General features: G+C 64.2%; 2 protein-coding genes across 3 annotated transcripts in view; both read right to left on the bottom strand.

Annotated features, from left to right (window-relative positions):
- Positions 1 to 1,222: 1,222 nt before the first annotated feature.
- On the bottom strand, positions 1,223 to 11,760 carry XKR8 (XK related 8). Its single transcript, XM_073317494.1, is given in 5 exon segments — positions 1,223 to 7,303; positions 8,874 to 9,064; positions 11,444 to 11,595; positions 11,597 to 11,721; positions 11,724 to 11,760. Coding segments are annotated over 5 exon segments (1,236 nt in total). The 3' UTR covers positions 1,223 to 6,572.
- Positions 11,761 to 14,363: 2,603 nt separating this feature from the next.
- Positions 14,364 to 23,749, bottom strand: part of SMPDL3B (sphingomyelin phosphodiesterase acid like 3B) — a 37,622-nt gene continuing 28,236 nt past the window's right edge. For both annotated transcript variants that reach the window (XM_073317493.1, XM_073317492.1), the window contains exons 7-8: positions 16,328 to 16,461; positions 14,364 to 14,919 (exon numbers count right to left, since the gene is read on the bottom strand). In XM_073317493.1, coding sequence (XP_073173594.1) covers positions 14,539 to 14,919; positions 16,328 to 16,461 — 515 coding nt within the window. In that variant the 3' untranslated portion in view covers positions 14,364 to 14,538. The remainder of the gene's footprint in view (positions 14,920 to 16,327; positions 16,462 to 23,749) is intronic.

The raw sequence follows: 23,749 nt of genomic DNA, 5'->3' as shown, positions 1-23,749 counted from the left end.
TAATCAGTTTAATTCACTGACCACAGTTAATCCCCTCTCTCTGATAAATCATTGTTATAAATGTGAAACGTGTTTTACATACATGTCTTATCAAAACATAACTTTTAAGGTAGCTTTGTTTAATAAAAATAAATTTTATTGTTTTGTTTGTTTAAATTCCAGTTACCATCCTAATGAGCAAAAAGTTATCTAGTAAATAGCAATATATCATTCACCATTTTCTAATCTACTAAAAATGTACAGTTAAGAATCTGAAAATATTAAGCTGTATATTGCTTACATAAATGTATATTGTTGTAGTGAACTCTCCGAGGTAGCAAAAGTGTTCAAAATCTTGTGTCAAGGCTCTATGTGGTTGTAAATCAACATGTTCATCTCACTTAATGAGACAGTCATTTTCTAAAGGAAGGTGCAGAAGTACAAATGGAGAAGTTGACTAAAATCAATAACTTAAATCAATCCACCCTGCTTTGCACAGGCCAGCTGGGAGCAGTACTCGTCCCAGTCTAGTGTGCAGTTACCCCCCTGAAAAGGGTGCCACATCCCCAGCTGGGGGGGCCTAGTCTGTCAGTTCATGATGTTTTCCCAGTCATGTGCTTTGGGCTGCAGCTACCTGGCAGTGACACAAGATGCTCCAGCCCTCTTGAGCGCTGCCTGGGGAAAAACCCCTTCTGTGTGTCTGCCTGACTCTTGCCCACCTTCTAGGGCTTTAGCAACTCTCAGCCATTCTCACAGGAGGTGAGGAAACAAATTACTCCACAGCCAAAGGCAGCACCCCATCTCTCCTGTGAATAACAGGGCAACGCCTCCACTCCTCTCCCACACGTGGGCCTGAAGGATGGTGTGGAAATACCATGGGCCATGCAGGGTGGGTGGGGAAAGTCCCCCCAGGTGGAGGGGATGTTTCACCCGTATGGGCCATGTGGGGGAAAGGGTTCCCTCCCTTTGCCTCACAAGGCACATCTCATGTGTAGGCCCGCAGCTCTATGCCCCACCTCTTGGGGTGGTGTGAGATTGGCAGGGGTGGGGATAGGGTTGAGGCTGTTGGGAAAGCTTTTGATCTGATTTCCAACAGTCCCCCGTGTCACCAGATGGGTGGCTACTAGGGGTGGGCGCTCAGGGTTATCCTGTAGTGCTTGGGCATAAGGGGCAGGTGGCACTGATAAGTCGACCATCCTGGCCCCCAGCTCCCTCCCACCCCATTGTTTCAGCTGGTGCTGACCTTTCGCAGCTGGCTGGAAAGCCCTCCAGCAGCGAGAGGGTCCCATCTCTGCTGCTGTTCCTGAGCTCTGGGCCTTGCCCCAGGTTCCATCCCAGGGATGTGGAAGGCCTTGATGAACATGCAGGGACCACAGCAGAGACATTAGGCAGAGCATGAGGGGTGTAGGAGCCAGGGCCCCAGTCAGATCCTAGAACGTATCCTCTCTGCTCCTGGGGGGGTCAGGAACTAGAGCCACCCTGGCCCCAGCACAGGCCTGGCTGGGAGGAAAGGGCTAGAGGGCAGAAAGAGTTTGGCTCTGGCTAGGACTGGAGCATCTTGTTTAGGGCAGAGGCCCTGGCCACTGAATGGCTGGTGCCCAAGGGAGATGGTACTAAACAGTGGTTTGTTGGCTGTATCTTTCTTAGAGCTGGCGCAGAGAAATCACCTGCTGCCTTCTGCTGGAGTTACCTTAAACTACATCTGGACAGGTCCTGGTCTCCCCTACCACTCCCTCCCTCACTCAGCCACCTCCTACATCCTCCCCAGAGTCCAGAGCTGTCATTCCTCTTCCCGACTCACCAGCAGTCGGCTCTCCCCAATGGGCTGAGGCCAGGCAGAGCCCCACACGCTGATGCTCCTGGCCCATCACCTAAATTGCTGGGACTGCATTCTCCTTCCCTGCGGGCTGTGTGGGAATGGCCCTGGGGGACCCTGCCATCTCCACATGTGGGGTCCCTCCCAGCTTGCTGATGCATGCCCCAGGGACCTGCTCACCTGTCTTGTTCAGGAGCCCAAGTCTCTAAGGCATCAAATCCTGCTGGGAGCTGCTCTACGCAGCCTGTTAAATCCGCAATGGGAAGGATGTTTCAAGCTGAAGTTCAGTGCAGAACAGCCCTGACACAAAGCCGGCAGCCCGTGAGATGTGATAAGGACAACTGTCCCCTCACCCTGAAACTGCAACTCGTTTCCCTTGTGAATGGCCTCACTGTGGAAGCCAGGTTTCCATAGGGCCTGATCCCAGTCTGCATTTACAGGCCAGCCCTGGGTCTGCACTACTGGATTCTGGCTGGTGTTCCAGGGTGCTTGGGGAGCACAAAGCATTATGGGCCCAATCCTTTTTATCACGATTGGTGCTGTACAAACAGAAGAAGCCCAGTGGTGGCCTGGCCCAGCCCAGTCCTGTGTTGGCCTGCGCTAGGCCTGGCCTAGTGGCCATTCGTCTAACAGACTGTGCTTGAAGAGCACGTAGGGCGGCTGTCAGCTCGGCTCTGAGCACACTAAGAGCAGCTCCAGTCACACAGCAGCGTGGCCCCGATGGGAAGGTGCCGTGCAGCAGATTTATTGGTGCCTGGGGGGGAGGGGGGGGTCATTATTTTGTTCTGAAAATTACACAAGGGCCTGTGCAGTTGGGCTTTACCAAGCTGCTGGGTACTCCACCCAGTGCCGACACTTTCTGCTGAGAACTTCTAACAATAAATTCAGAGAGGTCAGGAGGAGGTGTCTGCAGGGCCTTGCTAACCCTGGCCAATACTGGAACATGGCCCATCCCCAATCCCCTCTTAAAGGACACTGGGCGCTCATGGAAACAGAGATGGGAAGGGCCCGTCAGCGAGAGCTGGGCCCCTTGGCCCTGCCAGGCTTGGATACACCCTTCCTGTGCAGCTGGAGGGTTCTTGTCTCTCACAGGCAGGCCTGGGCCTCCTGAAGCTGCCACCTTTAACCCCTGCAATACCTAACTGGCTCTCAGCAGTCCAGCATCAGTGGGAAGGGAGTGACTGATGCTAAGCCAAGAGCAGCCAGTTGTGATGGGATTTTGGAGCATCTTGGAAGCTGAATCAACCAGTGCAGCTCCTGACCTTAGGCAAGGCCTGCATGCTCCCAGACTCCTGCCCTGGTGCTGGAGGGAAGGGAGGGGGTGGACTGAGGCCCAGGGTCCTGCAGAGCTGGCCATCCAGCCAAACCCAGTGCCAGGGCTGATACTCGCCCGCCACAAACCTCAGCCCCTCTCCTGCCCAGCTGGGGCAGCTTTAGGACTGTTACACGGAAACACACCTCTCCAGCTGGGCACCTTGGAAAGTGCCTAAAGCCCCAAGAGCCAGGCCAAGAAATGGCAGGAGGCCAGGCTCAGATGCTTCCCACAAACTGGAAACTAAGCAACTTAGCTACACCACACTGGAAACTGCAATCAATCAGCAGCCCCGCTCCCACCAGGGCCAACCACAGCCAGTGTGTGGGTCCCTGCAGGAAACAAGCGTGACAACTCCCACACCAAGCTCTTGACTTCCAGCAGCTATTTCCTAATGCTGGGAAAGCAACTCCTCACTACCCCACCAAGATGAGCAGAGGGTGAGCAAAGGGCCAGGGCAGAGGGCTGGGGGGGGAAAGGGGCCACGATCGGGGCTGGGATTCATGCAGGAACACACCAATTATCTTTGCAACAAAGAACCAACACTGGAAAAACTTCAACATTTTAACTTTGTTTTGAAAAAGAGCAAAAGGTTTACTCAGCTCAGAGCATTCACCCCCCATCCCCCGAATTCTCCAAGCCATTCCCCTCCCCCCACCCCACCATTCTCCACACCAGTGGTTCTCAAACTTTTTTTCTGGAGACCCAGCTGAAGGAAATTGTTGTTGCCCATGACCCAGCAGAGCTGGGGCAGAGGGCTGCGGCAGAGGGCTGCGGAGTTCAGGGTGTGGGAGAGGGCTCTGAGAGGGCTGCGGGGCTCAGGGTGTAGGAGGGGGCTCCGGGCCGGGGCAGAGGACTGCGGAGCTCGGGGTGTGCGAGGGGGCTCCGGGCCGGGGCAGAGGACTGCGGAGCTCGGGGTGTGCGAGGGGGCTCCGGGCCGGGGCAGAGGGCTGCGGGGCTCGGGGTGTGCGAGGGGGCTCCGGGCCGGGGCAGAGGACTGCGGGGCTCGGGGTGTGCGAGGGGGCTCCGGGCCGGGGCAGAGGACTGCGGAGCTCGGGGTGTGCGAGGGGGCTCCGGGCCGGGGCAGAGGGCTGCGGGGCTCGGGGTGTGCGAGGGGGCTCCGGGCCGGGGCAGAGGGCTGCGGGGCTCGGGGTGTGCGAGGGGGCTCCGGGCCGGGGCAGAGGGCTGCGGGGCTCGGGGTGTGCGAGGGGGCTCCGGGCCGGGGCAGAGGGCTGCGGGGCTCGGGGTGTGCGAGGGGGCTCCGGGCCGGGGCAGAGGGCTGCGGGGCTCGGGGTGTGCGAGGGGGCTCCGGGCCGGGGCAGAGGGCTGCGGGGCTCGGGGTGTGCGAGGGGGCTCCGGGCCGGGGCAGAGGGCTGCGGGGCTCGGGGTGTGCGAGGGGGCTCCGGGCCGGGGCAGAGGGCTGCGGGGCTCGGGGTGTGCGAGGGGGCTCCGGGCCGGGGCAGAGGGCTGCGGGGCTCGGGGTGTGCGAGGGGGCTCCGGGCCGGGGCAGAGGGCTGCGGGGCTCGGGGTGTGCGAGGGGGCTCCGGGCCGGGGCAGAGGGCTGCGGGGCTCGGGGTGTGCGAGGGGGCTCCGGGCCGGGGCAGAGGGCTGCGGGGCTCGGGGTGTGCGAGGGGGCTCCGGGCCGGGGCAGAGGGCTGCGGAGCTCGGGGTGTGCGAGGGGGCTCCGGGCCGGGGCAGAGGGCTGCGGAGCTCGGGGTGTGCGAGGGGGCTCCGGGCCGGGGCAGAGGGCTGCGGGGCTCGGGGTGTGCGAGGGGGCTCCGGGCCGGGGCAGAGGGCTGCGGGGCTCGGGGTGTGCGAGGGGGCTCCGGGCCGGGGCAGAGGGCTGCGGGGCTCGGGGTGTGCGAGGGGGCTCCGGGCCGGGGCAGAGGGCTGCGGGGCTCGGGGTGTGCGAGGGGGCTCCGGGCCGGGGCAGAGGGCTGCGGGGCTCGGGGTGTGCGAGGGGGCTCCGGGCCAGGGCAGAGGGCTGCGGGGCTCAGGGTGTGCGAGGGGGCTCCGGGCCGGGGCAGAGGGCTGCGGGGCTCGGGGTGTGCGAGGGGGCTCTGGGCCGGGGCAGAGGGCTGCGGGGTGTAGGAGGGGGCTCTGGGCTGGGGCAGAGGGCTGTGGGGCTCGGGGTGTAGGAGGGGGCTCTGGGCCGGGGCAGAGGGCTGCGGGGCTCGGGGTGTGCGAGGGGGCTCTGGGCCAGGGCAGAGGGCTGCGGGGCTCGGGGTGTAGGAGGGGGCTCTGGGCCGGGGCAGAGGGCTGCGGGGCTCGGGGTGTAGGAGGGGGCTCTGGGCTGGGGCAGTGGGAGTGCGGAGCTGGTGCTCAGGGCAGGGGCAGCGTGCGGAGCCCGACGACCCCACCCGGAGCAGGACCTGCTGCTGGCCCCTTCCAGGGCGCAGCGCGGGGTCAGAGCAGACAGGGACTAGCCTGCCTTAGCCGGGCAGCGCCGCCAACCAGACTTCTAACGGCCCAGGCTGCGGTGCTGACTGGAGCCGCTGCGACCCAGCGCCTTCCATGCCGCGACCTGCCGTTTGAAAACCACTGCTCCACGCCGTTCCCTCCCACCCCCGAACGCTCCACACCATTGCCCCCCCACCCTCCTGAATCCTCCACACCATTCACCTCCCCTCCACCGCCCTGAATTCTTCACATGCTTACCCCCATCTCTCCAACAGGAACATGCTGCTGTTCCCTCCTGAAAGTGCGGAGCTAGAGACTAGGTCTCTGTCGAAGGCACATTATTATAACACCATATATTTATACCCTTCCCTTTATAAACGTCAACAAACTAACACCCCCTGCAGTGGCCAAGTCATCCCTAGAGGCTCCAAGCCTCGCCCAGTGTGGTGCCGTCGGTCACCCACTACTACAGGGAAGCTTTGAAATTAGCAACAAAACACAGGTGCAGAGAAATTCCAGACAAATGGAAAACCTGGCAGGTCCTGCCAAGAACAGAGCACACGGTTTCCCATTGAACTCTGTTGAAACAGAGCAGTGGAGAGCCTGGCAGGGAAATGGGGATGGGGCTGAACAGGGCAATGTGCAGAGCAGAAGCCGGGAGGCCACAGCAACCAGCAGGAACAAGTGGGAAGTTCCTGTAATAGAGCGGATCCTGGGCCAGGGGCCCAACGATAAAGGGTTAATGCGTCCAGCACTCTTACAGTGGGTTCTCCCATGACACTCGCTGCAGTGCCTATCCCATTAGAAGAGTGCCAGACCAGAACAGGCTTCACAGCTGCCCGTGCTGGATGCCAGCTGTTGGGCCCTACATGCCAGTGCCCTCAGCCCGCCTAGCTCGCTCCAATCTCCTCTCCCTGCGACAGCTGCCCATTCCAGAGGTGTGGTGCCCAGTCCCTGGGAACACACTGCAGGCACCGAGATGGCTGGAGCCAGGTCCGGCCTGGGATCCCGCAGCACAGATCCCTGAGGTGTAAATCCCTCTGCCTGGAGCAGGGACAGCTGCGCTCAGAGAGGCACGTTGTCCAGGTCCCCATTCCCCCAGTTTCACCCGGCCTGCAAAGAGACCAAGAAGTGGTTCTGGGACAGCTGGTACATCCGTCTGTTCACAGGGGCCGGCACTGGGCCAGCTCGGAAACCGGCTAGTCCTTCTGCAGTGTCTACTTCATCATAGCTTGCCTGGCACTGGACCTGCAGCGTGGGGTGGAACCATTTGTAGTAGGCGATTCTCAGCAGCAGCCCGAGCACGAAGCAGACCAGGGCAGCGAGAAGCACAGGGAGCAGAAAAGAGCGCTCATGCAGAGGGGCATTGTGCCAGAGCCAGGAGCCAGCGAGGAGCACGCTGTCCACCAGGATGAAGCCATGATAGATCGTGCTGCGCTGCCGCGTCTGCCCCTTGGACACGTTGAACCAGCAGAAATATAGAATCACGGCCACCGTGGCCCTGTAGAACCACTCCCACCTGGGGCACTCCATGAAGTCAGTGCCCTGCAGCCAGACCCAGAGGAGCATTGCAGCCCAGATGCCCAGGAAGTGCAGGCCGACGTAGCACGGGAAGAGCGTGGCGAAGAGCGCGACTGCCAGGACGCGGGGGCAGATGAGGAGGAAGTTCCACAGGAAGTAGATGGTGGAGGAGAGCGGGCCCAGCTCATGCTTGTCCAAGAGGAAGCAGCGGAGGGACTGGTGATAATCCAGCAGCGACCACGCCACGCATAGGGAGGCAGTGAAAATCCCGAGCCCTATGACAACAGCGGGAGAAAGGATCACCGGGGACCACAGGCAGTGGGGGCAGCTGCATGGTGCATCAGGCAACAGCTCAGGCCCTGGGCACCAGTGACCGGCATGAAGAGGTGCCGGCTTCACCCCAACGAGGCATCACTGCAACCAGACCCTGGATCAACGAACAAAGCCCACGGCTCTCAAGGGCCCCCCAGCCAGAGGGCTCTGTGTCACAGCTGCTCTCACGTTCCCTTGCACACCTCCCTCGCTCACTCACCCCATAGGCCTGCGCTGAAACATGCCACTTCCTGCTTCAGGGAGCCCCAGAAATGCTTAGGAAGTGCCTGGCCACAGGCCAGCCCTTATTCCATGCCCTGCTCCCTGTGAGATGCCTGGAACGGGAGTGCCCCACCCCCACGGGGCAGCACCAGAGGAGAACTGCAGGGCTCAGGGGAAGCCCTCCTTGGCCTGGATGCCAACAGCCAGGGGAGGCGGGACACCGTGGGGCTGGGAGGTGACTCAGCCATTGCCATTTAGGACTGAGTGGGGTGTAGCCACAGGACCGGGCCTGAGGTTAAGGCCGGAGGCACCCTGCTACTTCCTGACTGAGGCAGCCCAGCCTGGAGGGGGGGACTGGACCAAGCTCCTCCCATTAACCTGGTCTGTGCCGCCCCCTGCAGCTAAGCACTAAAGGGGGGGGGTGTGTAATCCTGACCCGCTGGAGTCAATGGAATAGCATCTGGCCCTCAGCTGAGCGGGGGGCTCAGGGTTGGCCCAGTTTTGTGTCCCACTGGGAAGCTCTGAGAGCCAATCGATCTCCGAGGGCACTGCCCCGGTGCCCACCCGTGCCCAGATGCAGGGAGTGCCATGCCTGCACCTGGCTAAGCACACAGCTCTGTGGTCCCAACACATCCCTTTCCCGGCTGAAGCAAGCTCTGGGCTCAATGCAGGGCCTTGCTTTTGCCCCCCCTTGTTCAGAGTGTTCTGCCACCTCCCAGAGAGGATCCCTCCCCATGGGCACCAAAATCCCAACCCCTCCCCTCTTCTCAGCAAGCTGCTTTGCAGCGTCTGAGATGGGCACATCAGCACAAAGGGGAAACACTTGCGACTAGGCAACGGTCCGGTCTCCCAGCAGCCGGAACCCCCTTCCTTGCAGCATACCGCATCCCAACCCTGCAGAGTCTGGCCAGAGGGTGTCCTGGGCGCAGAGCCAGTGCACTCAGACGGCACCGAGCCTCTAGGGATTCATCTCCCCGCTACACTGGGCAGCTCTAACTGGAGCCCTGCACTGCACAACGCCCAACCCCAGCTCTGAGCTAATGTGCTAGCGAGAAATCCCCCAGGGCTGGGACCACAAGACACTGTGGGCAGGAGGGGTCAACCAGGGAGAACCAGCACCTCCCCAGTCTGACCGACGGGCTCCAGAACGAGGCCCAGCTCTCATATCCCTTAGAGGCTGGAGCTGAAGCAGCTCAGGGGATCGTTCCCTTATCTCACTCACCCACTCCTCACCAGGTGGCTCTGTGATAAGGAATACCCCGTGCCGTGCCGTGCCCTGCCCCCACCACGCCCAGGAGCTGTGCCACTCACCCTGGAAAGGCTCCAACTTGTTTGTATGCAGAACGATGGAGAGCACAAGCGTGAGCTGGGGGGTGCCCTCCAGGAAGGTCTCAAAGAGGCGCAGCATGCTGATGTCGTGGGACAGGAAGACAGCGTAGTCTCGCTCCTGTGCAGTCTCCACCCTGCATGCTCGCCAGCCCGCTCTCAGCACACGGAGACATCTGCGCAGACATCACGGCCCTGCCATGAGAGGCTGCTCTACACCAGGGCAGCACCTCTATGCCACAAATACAGCTCTGGCTGTCCGTGGGATTCCAGAGCCAGCCTGCCCTCAAGACAGCTCTAAATCCGTGCGGGTCAAAGTGAATGGGACACTCATTCATGCCCTTCACATCAAGGGAGATCTCATGTGAATCCCTAGTACCTGCCTTGCCCTGACTTCTCTCACGGACACCTATCTATGTCACCAGTCAGCATTCATCATATGGATGATGCAGAGCGTATGCTGACACCAGGGTCCCAAATCAGGTTACATTTCCTGCATGAATAACTTCAGAGTGTCACTCATTTGGGCGCTTTGGGCTGTGTTTGACAGGCTGAGATCTCCCACTCACCTGTCAAGTCACTTTACGCCCAAAGTTTAGGCTGTATTAATAATCCACCATCAAAAAAAAAGAAATCCAGGGGGTCATTTTTCCCCAGTTCCAGTAAAAATGACTTTTGGTTTGAGTTTAACATTCCCCTGCAGTATTTGCAACCCAAACACTGCAGCACGGAGCACTCCACAGACTGACCTGAAATCCACTAGAAGCAGACCAGAACCAAAGAGAGAAAGTGACTTACTTTCCTTGTCCGAGCTGAACAAAGCACAACCCCGGGCAATCAGCTCAAGTGGTGAACAGCAAACAGTCTGCCCAGTTTTAACAACCATAGGTTCAAATGCAGGAAATGACATTGCTTTTTACACACAAGATACTGAACCTTCCAGTGGCAGCCTGAAACACAGCCCCAGTGTGCAGGAAACCCTGGGAGCTTCAGCAGTTTGTTTCTGTGCCCTGGGCAGAGATGAATGAAACCCTCCACCCCGAGAAGAACATGGGGCACTTCCAGAGGCGGTGCTGGAGAGGGACAGGCCCCCGTGAGCCCGGCGCAGCACTGAGGCTGTCTGCATCAGCCTTTTCTCAACGCGTGCGTGGGGGCTGCCAGCAGAACACCTAAGCAGGTCTAGGCAACGGGATGGTGGCCTCTGAGTCCTGTCTACACTAGCCTTCCTGGTGCTACTACTCCCAGCAGGGAAAACCCAGGTGGAAAAGGTGGGACGTTTTAGGGGAAATGGCTGGAACTGACAAGGCAGCTGCAGTAGCTTAGGTCTCCTCTGCACCAGAAAACAGCAGAGCGTCAACAACCAGGTTAGCTGACCCATGGCTCTCCGTGCTTGCCGCTGGACTGTGCCGTGCAGCCAGCCCCCAGACCGGAGGCCGCGCGGGCGAGGCCTGAGGCAGCTGAGCGTGTCTCACACTCGTAACAGCAGAAAAGGTTTGCTAATACAACTGCACCGGTGCTGCTGGACGGGCAAACCCCCCTCCTGGAGGTAGAGCTTCTGCTGAGACCCGTTGCACAAGCGAAGTCACCCATGCTGGCTGACGCGCTTCCAGCCATGTCTCTACTCGGGGATTTGCCGGGACAGCAACGCTGCAAACAAATCCACCTCTGACGGACGCTGCTACGCCAGCAGAAGCATATGGGCCTGTCTACACCTAAGTGCTGCAACAGCGCAGGGTGAAGACACCGAGGCGAGCTTTCCCCACTGGCACAGGAATGCCCCCTGTCCCAGAGCCGGTGACTATGGCAAGAGGAGAGGCTCTTCCCTCGAAAGCACTAGCCACACTGAGGGCGAGGTCGCTCTCGGGCGCGGGAGAGCCATACCCTGAGGGACGTCGTTATACCAGTATAAGTTGGCAGCGTAGACCAAGCCTTACTGCAGACCTGGCCTCCTTGTGCACGCTGGAACAAAGACAAAACCACGCACTGTTTCGTATGCGTTAGCACCAGGGAGTTGCACAGTTCTGACGTTTCCTCATGCGGTCACCTACTGCAGCTGCCCCACCCCAGCCAAGCCCTGCCGCCCACCAAATGAGTCCCTGGCCAGCAAGTTACTGTTTGTATAATGGAGGGGCACCAAGGAGGGGAAATGAAAAAAATTACATTGTCTTTCAAAATCAGCTTCATCTGGGACCCGGGAGCACAACCCGACCGTGCACTAAGAATGACTGAGGGGCCTCACTGTTCCCGGCACGAATACAGGGGCCTTGACTGCGCACTTCCAGACCCCTGCTCTTTGGATTCCAGTTGAACCTTAACCCTGAATTTCCTGGGTTTGTAACAGCTGGTAGGGGGATAATTACAGCCACTCTGTGATATTTTAACCCTTCGGTTACTGACTGCAGTGTAGTGTAGTTTTTATTTGTAAATTATAACGCTCAGGCCGCAGGGCCTGCAGGGACCTCCTGGACCCCTCTCCAGCTGAGGTCAGGGTGAGGACAGGTGGCCCTGGGCTGCAAGATCTCAGCAGAGGGGGAGTTACTGGGCAGCCTCCTTACCTGTAGAGATAGCCCAGCTGGAGGAGGTGCAGCGCAGCCAGGCAGCGGCCACTGGGAAGTTCCAGTTCGACGTTGTCCGTCCGGTACCAGGCCCAGCTGAAGCACTGCATGGCCAGGGAGGAGAGGCCCAGCAGCGCCAGCACCAGCCCCCCCCCAGAGACAGTGCCCAGCCTGCATGTAGCTGGCGGCCACCCACAGATCAGCGACCAGGTCTACCAAGAAGGCAGCAGTGCCCAGCAGGGCGAAGAGCAGGTCCAGGTACCGGTACCGAGGGGATGGGGCGGGGGGCCACCAGAGCCATGGCCTGACCCTGCCATGGCACAAAGGGGCCACAGATGTCGCCGCCCTGCTCGCCCTGCACAGCCCTGCTCTCTGCCCGCTGTGCCCCGTGCCGGAGGGGCCGGCTCCCACCAAACCCTCCCGGGACCCTCCCTGCCCTGGCTAATCCCCCCCCCCGGGCTCCCCCCTGCCCCTGGGGACCCCTCCCCCCCCGGGCTCCCCCCCTGCCCCTGAGGACCCCTCCCCCCCCGGGCTCCCCCCTGCCCCTGGGGACCCCTCCCCCCCCGGGCTCCCCCCTGCCCCTGAGGACCCCTCCCCCCCCGGGCTCCCCCCTGCCCCTGGGGACCCCTCCCCCCCCGGGCTCCCCCCTGCCCCTGGGGACCCCTCCTCCCCCCGGGCTCCCCCCCGGCCCCTGGGGACCCCTCCTCCCCGGCCCCTGGGGACCCCTCCTCCCCCCGGGCTCCCCCCCGGCCCCTGGGGACCCCTCCCCCCCGGCCCCTGGGGACCCCTCCTCCCCCCGGGCTGCCCCCCGGCCCCTGGGGACCCCTCCTCCCCCCGGGCTGCCCCCCGGCCCCTGGGGACCCCCTCCTCCCCCCGGGCTCCCCCCTGCCCCTTGAAACCCTCCCCCCCCGGGCTCCCCCCCGGCCCCTGGGGACCCCTCCTCCCCCCCGGGACTGCCCCTTGAAACTCTCCCCCCCCGGGCTCACCCCCGCCCCTTGAAACCTTCCCCCACGCCAGGCTCCCCCCCGGCCCCTGAGGACCCCTCCCCCGGCTCCCCCGGCTCCGGCTGCCCCCTCGCTCCGACCGCTCCCGGCCCCGCGGCGCCGCCCGAGAGACGCTCCCGGCCGGGGGCGGGGCAGAGGCGGCGGCTCGGCCCGCGGCCCCCAGCGCGCGGGAAGCGGCCTCGCTGGGAGGCCGGAGGCCGGAGGCCGGGTCGGGAAGGCTCTGCCCCCCCCACCCCGCAGCCTGGCCCCGGGGCCCCCCCGGGACCCCCCCCCAGCCCAGCCCCCCGACAGGCCCCGCCCCCCGGACCTCCAACACCCCCCCAGGCCCCCGAGCCCCGCCCCCAGGGCTCCGCCCCCCGACAGGCCCCGCCCCCCACATTATTTGGCTCCAGGGTCCCGCTGAGGCCTGGCCCGTGCGGGCCGCGGCTCTGGGGGAAGGTGGGGCCTGGGGGGCGTTGGGGTCGCCGTGCTGAGCGTAACCCAGGCTGACGGAGGCCGGCGCGGGGCCCTAGCCGCACAGCTGGGCTCAGAGCCGCCGGAGCAGCGCGGCCGAACCGCACAGGCAGTCGGCCCCGCTCGTCGGCCGGGGCGAGTGGCCCCGGCTGGGTCCTCGAGCCCAAGTGGTGACAACCCCTCCCCGGGCTGGGTGCTCCCCTGAACCCCACCGGACTGTCTCCCGAGGCTCTTCGGTCTAGCAGAGGAAGCTTAACCCAGTCCAAGGGCTGGACGTTGAAGCTAGAGAGACTGGAAATAAGGTGTGAGGAAGTTGGGAATTTCCCTTGTTCTGGTGTACCTGCGTCTATGTGAGTCTTACTGGTTTGGATGAGTACTGTGCATGCCCCAGTTTTCCTGTGTGACGCATCGGGCCTCGGTGGTGGGAACAGAGGTGTGTGACTTCGGCTGAGACCCTCTGGAGTCCCCCCCCCCCCCCCTGCCCTTTGTAACCTGAGACCCAGGAGGGGGCTGCAACCAGGTGATGACCAGATGACTCTTTGCCTGGGAAGCGAGACAAAGACAAGGAGGAGGGGCAATGGGGGTATCCGAGGATGGGGCTTTGGAAGCGTGACCATCTGCTTGGGGGGGACTGGAAGAGGGGAGTCCGGGGCTTCTAGCCCAGAACTCCGTAAGAAAGTCACTGAATTTGTGGAATTCATAACTGGGGGGCAAAAAGCTGTGCATATCTTCCGCCACATTGCCAGAGGGAGCAGATTTCATGATCTTACGCTGTACAGTTCTCTGTGCAGCACAAGACAATACAGTTTTGGGTTTAGACTCCGGAGGGGGGTGTGCACTTGATTGCTGGGCAATTCCTGAGCTGAGTCTTCCCATCAGAGCTGATCTCAGTGTCTGTGTCTTCCTGCCGCTGGGTGTGTCCCTACCTGTGTGTGTGCGCTGGAGGAGGCTTGAGGGCCTGGCTCATCAGGACAGAATGAGGGAGCCCAGGCTGGTGGAGCGGGGGGGCTCAGTGGTACCCCAGTACATCAGGTTACACCCTGAAGGGGGGGTAACCCACCACACCATAGTCACGGCTCCTCCCCTAGAATCATAGAATATCAGGGTTGGAAGGGACCCCAGGAGGTCATCTAGTCCAACCCCCTGCTTGAAGCAGGACCAATTCCCAGTTAAATCATCCCAGCCAGGGCTTTGTCAAGCCTGACCTTAAAAACCTCTAAGGAAGGAGATTCTACCACCTCCCTAGGTAACGCATTCCAGTGTTTCACCACCCTCTTAGTGGAAAAAGTTGAATTATGTTCCTAATTCAAATTTCTGCACTTGGGCTACAATCCTAGTGACGAGGCAGGGTGTAGTTCCACACCTGTTAGCAGGTCGAGTTAAAGATTATGGGACTCGTGGGGTGAACAGCAATTTCCTCGCCCACATTCCTGCTTAGAAAGCACCAGGCAGGACACCATCCCTTCCAAACCCAACAATCTTTATTAGAAGGGGTCAAAGTCATGTCATAAAACCCCTGGAATAAAAACAGATTTCATCCTCTTCTGGAGTAAATTCCAACCCCTGAGGCATTTGCTGATGTTGATGTATGTGCTGCATTCTCTGTTTGCACAGAGCTGGGGCTCCACCTAGGCAGAGTCACCAGAGGTGCCCCTGGAAGCGGAGGAGGCCCAGCAGTGAGCAGAGGAATAAAAGGGGTTTTGCTGGCAGAGAGGATACAGCTGTGAAGCTCCTGGCTTTAATGCATTCATCGTATTTTAGAAAATCAACTTCCCTGATAGCACAGACATGATCAGTCTGGCAGCTTTCGTCACACTCTGTGAGGTCATACTTGACTGAGTTAAACTGGTAGTACTGTTGTAAGTAGTTCTTGTCCTTCGATATCTTCTCCAGGACCATGTGCATGGAACGTGCTGACCCGTCAGGGACCTGGAAGGCTTCAGTCAGCCGGTACTCTCTCTCCCATCTTGGGGCCACCAGGTTAGCATGAGTTAGGTTTAAATAATAAGTCACTACCTCCTGCAGCGAGAAAGAGGAGACCAAGAGGAGTGTTGGGGCAACCGAGCACAGAAACAACACTGGGAGCGACCAATTCGGCCAGGGCTGCGATGGGGCTGGGCTTCAGCAGCCTCCCCGTCACTGCTGCTGGTGTGGGGCGCTTCCGCCCACGCCAAACCCAGCGTGGAAGAGACACCAGCCGCCTGGGGAGCGGTGAGCAGGCGTCTGGCAAGCTCTGGCCAATTCCAGCAGGACAGTTCTGGCTGGATGTTAGCTCTGCTTGGGGGCCCGGCCATCATGCTGGGGGCTTTATCCCATCAAGTAACAGGCCATGTGCAAAGGGCTGTTAATGGGGCCCAGGTTAAAGGTATCTCAAACCTGAGTATCCTGCAAGGGTCAGCTTTAAAAGAGTTTGACCAACTGGATTTGTGCCCCACTTTGCGTCTTTATGCTGGATGGAGAAGGGCTGGCAGGGCGCTTGGGGTGTTTGTTTTTACCACAGAAATATCAGGCTTGTGGCGCTTTGCAGGGGGGCGTGGGGGAGGGTGCAGGGTTACTGTAAGCATGAGCCCTTCCTGGAGGAGATGGGGGACTGAATCTTTACTAAAGGCTGCCTTTCGCCAAACTGTTCCTTGCTCAGCAAAGTTACCGGGTGTTAACAAAATCAAGGCAAAAGCAGAGCTTTAAATAGTCTGGTTAAAACCCCTGCTGCTCTGTCTCCCAGCATTCACTCTCTGGGCTCCCGAGATCTCTCCTTGACTAGTTCTCCAGGCTTCCAGAGAATCTTCCAGGACAAATAAACGTTGCATTTCTAATGGACCAAACAGAAGAGTTTGATACTGTCGGGCCTTCCTTATTCACTGTAAAGAAGCAAAGAAGGGCACAAGCACATTTTCACCTTTCTAGGTAGCACAGATAACTGAGTCAGGGGCCCCCCCTACAACACAGCTATTCCCTGATCCGGTTACAGTACGGGTCCCATTCACAGTGTAGACCAGACCTAAACCATATTCTGTATGGGAGCTAGAGTCTTGCATGTGAGCTCCAGTCAGCTGTGATTTTATTCCCCAAATGGAAGTGCTGGAAGCCCCATTGCTAGGGATATTTAAAACCAGACTGGGTAAAGGCCTGCAGAATAAACTGGGAGGAGCAATCCTGCACTGCCCTGGAGGGCTCTGATCCCAGCAGCTCGCTACACCCACATCACCCTCCCAAGCTCCCTGGAACTTACTGCCATTGTCCTACTGAATCAAACCTTCACGTGCATTGTGACACTGGAATATTTTGCCCCTGCCTCTCTCCCTTTGGCCTTAGATTACCTCTGGGTCTGATTTATTAGAGCAAAGTGGAGGTATTGGGTGAGTAGCCCCTGGGCTGTTGCAGTCACACCCCAAGGGGACAGACCATGCAGTGTGGGGGCACCTCCCACCTTCACTTGCAGGGTGCCTCGGTCATAGTCAAAGACTCGGATCCCAGGGTTGTTGGCACCGTTGTGCACTCCGGGTAGCGTTGTTTTCCAGGGAGTCACTCCTGGGGCTAAGAACATGGTGGCGATTGGGGAACCTGAATGGAAAGGCAAAACAAAGCATGTGTGAGTGAACGCCCTGCCTGCGTCAGGCCCAGTCCAGCTACAACCCCGGTGCGTGGCATCGGTAACTATCTGTGATGCTGCTGCCTGCCCCACTTCCCTCGACCATGTGTCAGTGGGGCTCGTGAATCCGCTCCTAATGGCATCACGGCGCATGAGCGGCCGCCAACATCTGGGCTGACACCAGGGTTGAACTGGGGCCCTCCCCAGTTAAAAGCACAACTCTCTACAGCCTGAGCTAAAGAATCAGGCTCTGCAGCTACGGGTTGCAACAGCTTCACATCCTCCGTGGCCAGGGCCAGACTAACGCAGGGGCTTTAGGGGCTGTAGCCCAGGGCCTCGGGCTAAGGGCCCCCCACAAAAATCCATAACTATACACAATGCAGTGGTCACCAACCCGTCGATCGTGATCGACTGGTCCATCCTGGAGCTTCTGCCAGTCAATTGCAATCTCCAGGCCACTAAAAGTCCAGCAGCACAGCAGGGCTCAGGAAGGCAGCCTGCCATAGCCCCACGCTGCTCCCGGAAGGAGCCGGCTGCTGGCACATCCCTGTGGCCCCTGGCACGGGGGCGGGAGGAGGCTCCGCGCACTGCCTCCACCCGCAGCACCGTCCCCGCAGCTCCCATTGGCCAGTTCCCGGCCAATGGGAGCTGCGGGGGCTGAACTTGCAGGCGCGGGCCGCGCATGGAGACATGCTGTCCCCCTCCCCCCAGGGATGTGCAGAGACGTGCCAGCAGCCCGCCACTTCTGGGAGTGGCGTGGGGCTATGGCAGGCTGCCTGCCTGAGCCCTGCTGCACCGCTGGCTGGGAGCTGCCTGTGGTAAGCGCCTGCACCCCACACCCCAACCCCCTAATCCCGGTCAGACTCCCCTCCTGCACCCAGCTCCCTCCCAGAGCCCGCACCCCTCAGCCCGGAGCCCCCTCCTGCACCCAGCTCCCTCCCAGAGCCCGCGCCCCTCAGCCCGGAGCCCCCTCCTGCACCCAGCTCCCTCCCAGAGCCCTCAGCCCGGAGCCCCCTCCTGCACCCAGCTCCCTCCCAGAGCCCGCACCCCTCAGCCCGGAGCCCCCTCCTGCACCCAGCTCCCTCCCAGAGCCCTCAGCCCCCTCCTCCACCCAACTCCCTCCCAGAGCCCGCGCCCCTCAGCCCGGAGCCCCCTCCTGCACCCAACTCCCTCCGAGAGCCCTCAGCCTGGAGCCCCCTCCTACACCCAGCTCCGTCCCAGAGCCCGCGCCCCTCAGCCCGGAGCCCCCTCCTGCACCCAACTCCCTCCCAGAGCCCGCACCCCTCAGCCCGGAGCCCCCTCCTGCAACCAACTCCCTCCTAGAGCCCGCACCCCTCAGCCCCCTCCTGCACCCAGCTCCCTCCCAGAGCCCGCACCCCTCAGCCCGGAGCCCCCTCCTGCACCCAACTCCCTCCCAGAGCCCGCACCCCTCAGCCCGGAGCCGCCTCCTGCACCCAACTCCCTCCCAGAACCCGCACCCCTCAGCCCGGAGCCCCCTCCTGCACCCAGCTCCCTCCCAGAGCCCGCGCCCCTCAGCCCGGAGCCCCCTCCTGCACCCAGCTCCCTCCCAGAGCCCGCGCCCCTCAGCCCGGAGCCCCCTCCTGCACCCAACTCCCTCCCAGAGCCCGCGCCCCTCAGCCCGGAGTCCCCTCCTGCACCCAACTCCCTCCCAGAGCCCGCGCCCCTCAGCCCGGAGCCCCCCCCTGCACCCAACTCCCTCCTAGAGCCCGCACCCCTCAGCCCGGAGCCCCCTCCTGCACCCAACTCCTTCCTAGACCCCGCACCCCTCAGCCCGGAGCCCCCTCCTGCACCCAGCTCCCTCCCAGAGCCCGCACCCCTCAGCCCGGAGCCCCCTCCTGCACCCAACTCCCTCCCAGAGCCCTCAGCCCGGAGCCCCCTCCTGCACCCAACTCCCTCCCAGAGCCCTCAGCCCAGAGCCCCCTCCTGCACCCAACTCCCTCCCAGAGCCCGCACCCCTCAGCCCGGAGCCCCCTCCTGCACCCAACTCCCTCCTAGAGCCCGCACCCCTCAGCCCCCTCCTGCACCCAGCTCCCTCCCAGAGCCCGCACCCCTCAGCCCGGAGCCCCCTCCTGCACCCAACTCCCTCCCAGAGCCCGCACCCCTCAGCCCGGAGCCGCCTCCTGCACCCAACTCCCTCCCAGAGCCCGCACCCCTCAGCCCGGAGCCCCCTCCTGCACCCAGCTCCCTCCCAGAGCCCGCGCCCCTCAGCCCGGAGCCCCCTCCTGCACCCAGCTCCCTCCCAGAGCCCGCGCCCCTCAGCCCGGAGCCCCCTCCTGCACCCAACTCCCTCCCAGAGCCCTCAGCCCAGAGCCCCCTCCTGCACCCAACTCCCTCCCAGAGCCCGCACCCCTCAGCCCGGAGCCCCCTCCTGCACCCAACTCCCTCCTAGAGCCCGCACCCCTCAGCCCCCTCCTGCACCCAGCTCCCTCCCAGAGCCCGCACCCTCAGCCCGGAGCCCCCTCCTGCACCCAACTCCCTCCCAGAGCCCGCACCCCTCAGCCCGGAGCCGCCTCCTGCACCCAACTCCCTCCCAGAGCCCGCACCCCTCAGCCCGGAGCCCCCTCCTGCAACCAGCTCCCTCCCAGAGCCCGCGCCCCTCAGCCCGGAGCCCCCTCCTGCACCCAGCTCCCTCCCAGAGCCCGCGCCCCTCAGCCCGGAGCCCCCTCCTGCACCCAGCTCCCTCCCAGAGCCCGCGCCCCTCAGCCCGGAGCCCCCTCCTGCACCCAACTCCCTCCCAGAGCCCGCGCCCCTCAGCCCGGAGTCCCCTCCTGCACCCAACTCCCTCCCAGAGCCCGCGCCCCTCAGCCCGGAGCCCCTCCCTGCACCCAACTCCCTCCTAGAGCCCGCACCCCTCAGCCCGGAGCCCCCTCCTGCACCCAACTCCTTCCTAGACCCCGCACCCCTCAGCCCGGAGCCCCCTCCTGCACCCAGCTCCCTCCCAGAGCCCGCACCCCTCAGCCCGGAGCCCCCTCCTGCACCCAACTCCCTCCCAGAGCCCTCAGCCCGGAGCCCCCTCCTGCACCCAACTCCCTCCCAGAGCCCTCAGCCCGGAGCCCCCTCCTGCACCCAACTCCCTCCTAGAGCCCGCGCCCCTCAGCCCGGAGCACCCTCCTGCACCCAGCTCCCTCCCAGAGCCCGTACTCCTCAGCCCGGAGCCCCCTCCTGCACCCAACTCCCTCCCAGAGCCCGCACCCCTCAGCCCGGAGCCCCCTCCTGCACCCAGCTCCCTCCCAGAGCCCGCACCCCTCAGCCCGGAGCCCCCTCCTGCACCCAACTCCCTCCCAGAGCCCTCAGCCCGGAGCCCCCTCCTGCACCCAACTCCCTCCCAGTGCCCACACCCCTCAGCCCGGAGCCCCCTCCTGCACCCAACTCCCTCCCAGAGCCCGCACCCCTCAGCCCGGAGCCCCCTCCTGCACCCAGCTCCCTCCCAGAGCCCGCGCCCCTCAGCCCGGAGCCCCCTCCTGCACCCAGCTCCCTCCCAGAGCCCGCGCCCCTCAGCCCGGAGCCCCCTCCTGCACCCAGCTCCCTCCCAGAGCCCGCGCCCCTCAGCCCGGAGTCCCCTCCTGCACCCAACTCCCTCCCAGAGCCCGCACCCCTCACCCTCTCCTGCACCCCAACACTCTGCCTCAGACCGGAGCCCACTCCTGCACCCAGCTCCCTCCCAGAGCCCGTACCCCACAGCCCGGAGCCCCCTCCTGCACCCAGCTCCCTCCCAGAGCCCTCAGCCCAGAGCCCCCTCCTGCACCCAGCTCCCTCCCAGAGCCCGCACCCCTCAGCCCGGAGCCCCCTCCTGCACCCAGCTCCCTCCCAGAGCCCGCACCCCTCAGCCCGGAGCCCCCTCCTGCACCCAACTCCCTCCGAGAGCCCTCAGCCTGGAGCCCCCTCCTGCACCCAGCTCCCTCGCAGAGCCCGCGCCCCTCAGCCCGGAGCCCCCTCCTGCACCCAACTCCCTCCCAGAGCCGGCACCCCTCAGCCCGGAGCCCCCTCCTGCACCCAACTCCCTCCTAGAGCCCGCACCCCTCAGCCCCCTCCTGCACCCAGCTCCCTCCCAGAGCCCGCACCCCTCAGCCCGGAGCCCCCTCCTGCACCCAACTCCCTCCCAGAGCCCGCACCCCTCAGCCCGGAGCCGCCTCCTGCACCCAACTCCCTCCCAGAGCCCGCACCCCTCAGCCCGGAGCCCCCTCCTGCACCCAGCTCCCTCCCAGAGCCCGCGCCCCTCAGCCCGGAGCCCCCTCCTGCACCCAGCTCCCTCCCAGAGCCCGCGCCCCTCAGCCCGGAGCCCCCTCCTGCACCCAGCTCCCTCCCAGAGCCCGCGCCCCTCAGCCCGGAGCCCCCTCCTGCACCCAACTCCCTCCCAGAGCCCGCGCCCCTCAGCCCGGAGTCCCCTCCTGCACCCAACTCCCTCCCAGAGCCCGCGCCCCTCAGCCCGGAGCCCCCCCTGCACCCAACTCCCTCCTAGAGCCCGCACCCCTCAGCCCGGAGCCCCCTCCTGCACCCAGCTCCCTCCCAGAGCCCGCACCCCTCAGCCCGGAGCCCCCTCCTACACCCAACTCCCTCCCAGAGCCCTCAGCCTGGAGCCCCCTCCTGCACCCAGCTCCCTCCCAGAGCCCGCGCCCCTCAGCCCGGAGCCCCCTCCTGCACCCAACTCCCTCCCAGAGCCCGCGCCCCTCAGCCCGGAGCCCCCTCCTGCACCCAACTCCCTCCCAGAGCCCGCGCCCCTCAGCCCGGAGCCCCCTCCTGCACCCAACTCCCTCCCAGAGCCCGCACCCCTCAGCTCGGAGCCGCCTCCTGCACCCAACTCCCTCCCAGAGCCCGCACCCCTCAGCCCGGAGCCCCCTCCTGCACCCAGCTCCCTCCCAGAGCCCGCGCCCCTCAGCCCGGAGCCCCCTCCTGCACCCAGCTCCCTCCCAGAGCCCGCGCCCCTCAGCCCGGAGCCCCCTCCTGCACCCAGCTCCCTCCCAGAGCCCGCGCCCCTCAGCCCGGAGCCCCCTCCTGCACCCAACTCCCTCCCAGAGCCCGCGCCCCTCAGCCCGGAGTCCCCTCCTGCACCCAACTCCCTCCCAGAGCCCGCGCCCCTCAGCCCGGAGCCCCCCCCTGCACCCAACTCCCTCCTAGAGCCCGCACCCCTCAGCCCGGAGCCCCCTCCTGCACCCAGCTCCCTCCCAGAGCCCGCACCCCTCAGCCCGGAGCCCCCTCCTGCACCCAACTCCCTCCCAGAGCCCTCAGCCTGGAGCCCCCTCCTGCACCCAGCTCCCTCCCAGAGCCCGCGCCCCTCAGCCCGGAGCCCCCTCCTGCACCCAACTCCCTCCCAGAGCCCGCGCCCCTCAGCCCGGAGTCCCCTCCTGCACCCAACTCCCTCCCAGAGCCCGCGCCCCTCAGCCCGGAGCCCCTCCCTGCACCCAACTCCCTCCTAGAGCCCGCACCCCTCAGCCCGGAGCCCCCTCCTGCACCCAACTCCTTCCTAGACCCCGCACCCCTCAGCCCGGAGCCCCCTCCTGCACCCAGCTCCCTCCCAGAGCCCGCACCCCTCAGCCCGGAGCCCCCTCCTGCACCCAACTCCCTCCCAGAGCCCTCAGCCCGGAGCCCCCTCCTGCACCCAACTCCCTCCCAGAGCCCTCAGCCCGGAGCCCCCTCCTGCACCCAACTCCCTCCTAGAGCCCGCGCCCCTCAGCCCGAAGCCCCCTCCTGCACCCAGCTCCCTCTCAGAGCCCGTACTCCTCAGCCCGGAGCCCTCTCCTGCACCCAACTCCCTCCCAGAGCCCGCACCCCTCAGCCCGGAGCCCCCTCCTGCACCCAGCTCCCTCCCAGAGCCCGCACCCCTCAGCCCGGAGCCCCCTCCTTTACCCAGCTCCCTCCCAGAGCCCGCACCCCTCAGCCCGGAGCCCCCTCCTGCACCCAACTCCCTCCCAGAGCCCTCAGCCCGGAGCCCCCTCCTGCACCCAACTCCCTCCCAGAGCCCACACCCCTCAGCCCGGAGCCCCCTCCTGCACCCAACTCCCTCCCAGAGCCCGCGCCCCTCAGCCCGGAGCCCCCTCCTGCACCCAGCTCCCTCCCAGAGCCCGCGCCCCTCAGCCCGGAGCCCCCTCCTGCACCCAGCTCCCTCCCAGAGCCCGCGCCCCTCAGCCCGGAGCCCCCTCCTGCACCCAGCTCCCTCCCAGAGCCCTCAGCCCGGAGCCCCCTCCTGCACCCAGCTCCCTCCCAGAGCCCACACCCCTCAGCCCGGAGCCCCCTCCTGCACCCAGCTCCCTCCCAGAGCCCTCAGCCCCCTCCTCCACCCAACTCCCTCCCAGAGCCCGCGCCCCTCAGCCCGGAGCCCCCTCCTGCACCCAGCTCCCTCCCAGAGCCCGCGCCCCTCAGCCCGGAGCCCCCTCCTGCACCCAACTCCCTCCGAGAGCCCTCAGCCTGGAGCCCCCTCCTGCACCCAGCTCCCTCGCAGAGCCCGCGCCCCTCAGCCCGGAGCCCCCTCCTGCACCCAGCTCCCTCCCAGAGCCCGTGCCCCTCAGCCCGGAGCCCCCTCCTGCACCCAACTCCCTCCCAGAGCCCGCACCCCTCAGCCCGGAGCCCCCTCCTGCACCCAACTCCCTCCTAGAGCCCGCACCCCTCAGCCCCCTCCTGCACCCAGCTCCCTCCCAGAGCCCGCACCCCTCAGCCCGGAGCCCCCTCCTGCAACCAACTCCCTCCCAGAGCCCGCACCCCTCAGCCCGGAGCCGCCTCCTGCACCCAACTCCCTCCCAGAGCCCGCACCCCTCAGCCCGGAGCCCCCTCCTGCACCCAGCTCCCTCCCAGAGCCCGCGCCCCTCAGCCCGGAGCCCCCTCCTGCACCCAGCTCCCTCCCAGAGCCCGCGCCCCTCAGCCCGGAGCCCCCTCCTGCACCCAGCTCCCTCCCAGAGCCCGCGCCCCTCAGCCCGGAGCCCCCTCCTGCACCCAACTCCCTCCCAGAGCCCGCGCCCCTCAGCCCGGAGTCCCCTCCTGCACCCAACTCCCTCCCAGAGCCCGCGCCCCTCAGCCCGGAGCCCCCCCCTGCACCCAACTCCCTCCTAGAGCCCGCACCCCTCAGCCCGGAGCCCCCTCCTGCACCCAACTCCTTCCTAGACCCCGCACCCCTCAGCCCGGAGCCCCCTCCTGCACCCAGCTCCCTCCCAGAGCCCGCACCCCTCAGCCCGAAGCCCCCTCCTGCACCCAACTCCCTCCCAGAGCCCTCAGCCCGGAGCCCCCTCCTGCACCCAACTCCCTCCCAGA

Source organism: Lepidochelys kempii, chromosome 19, assembly GCF_965140265.1.
Source record: "Lepidochelys kempii isolate rLepKem1 chromosome 19, rLepKem1.hap2, whole genome shotgun sequence".
NCBI classification, from domain to species: domain Eukaryota; kingdom Metazoa; phylum Chordata; order Testudines; family Cheloniidae; genus Lepidochelys; species Lepidochelys kempii.
The sequence above is the reverse complement of the archived record's forward strand: the minus strand, read 5'-3'. Positions and strand labels throughout refer to the sequence as shown.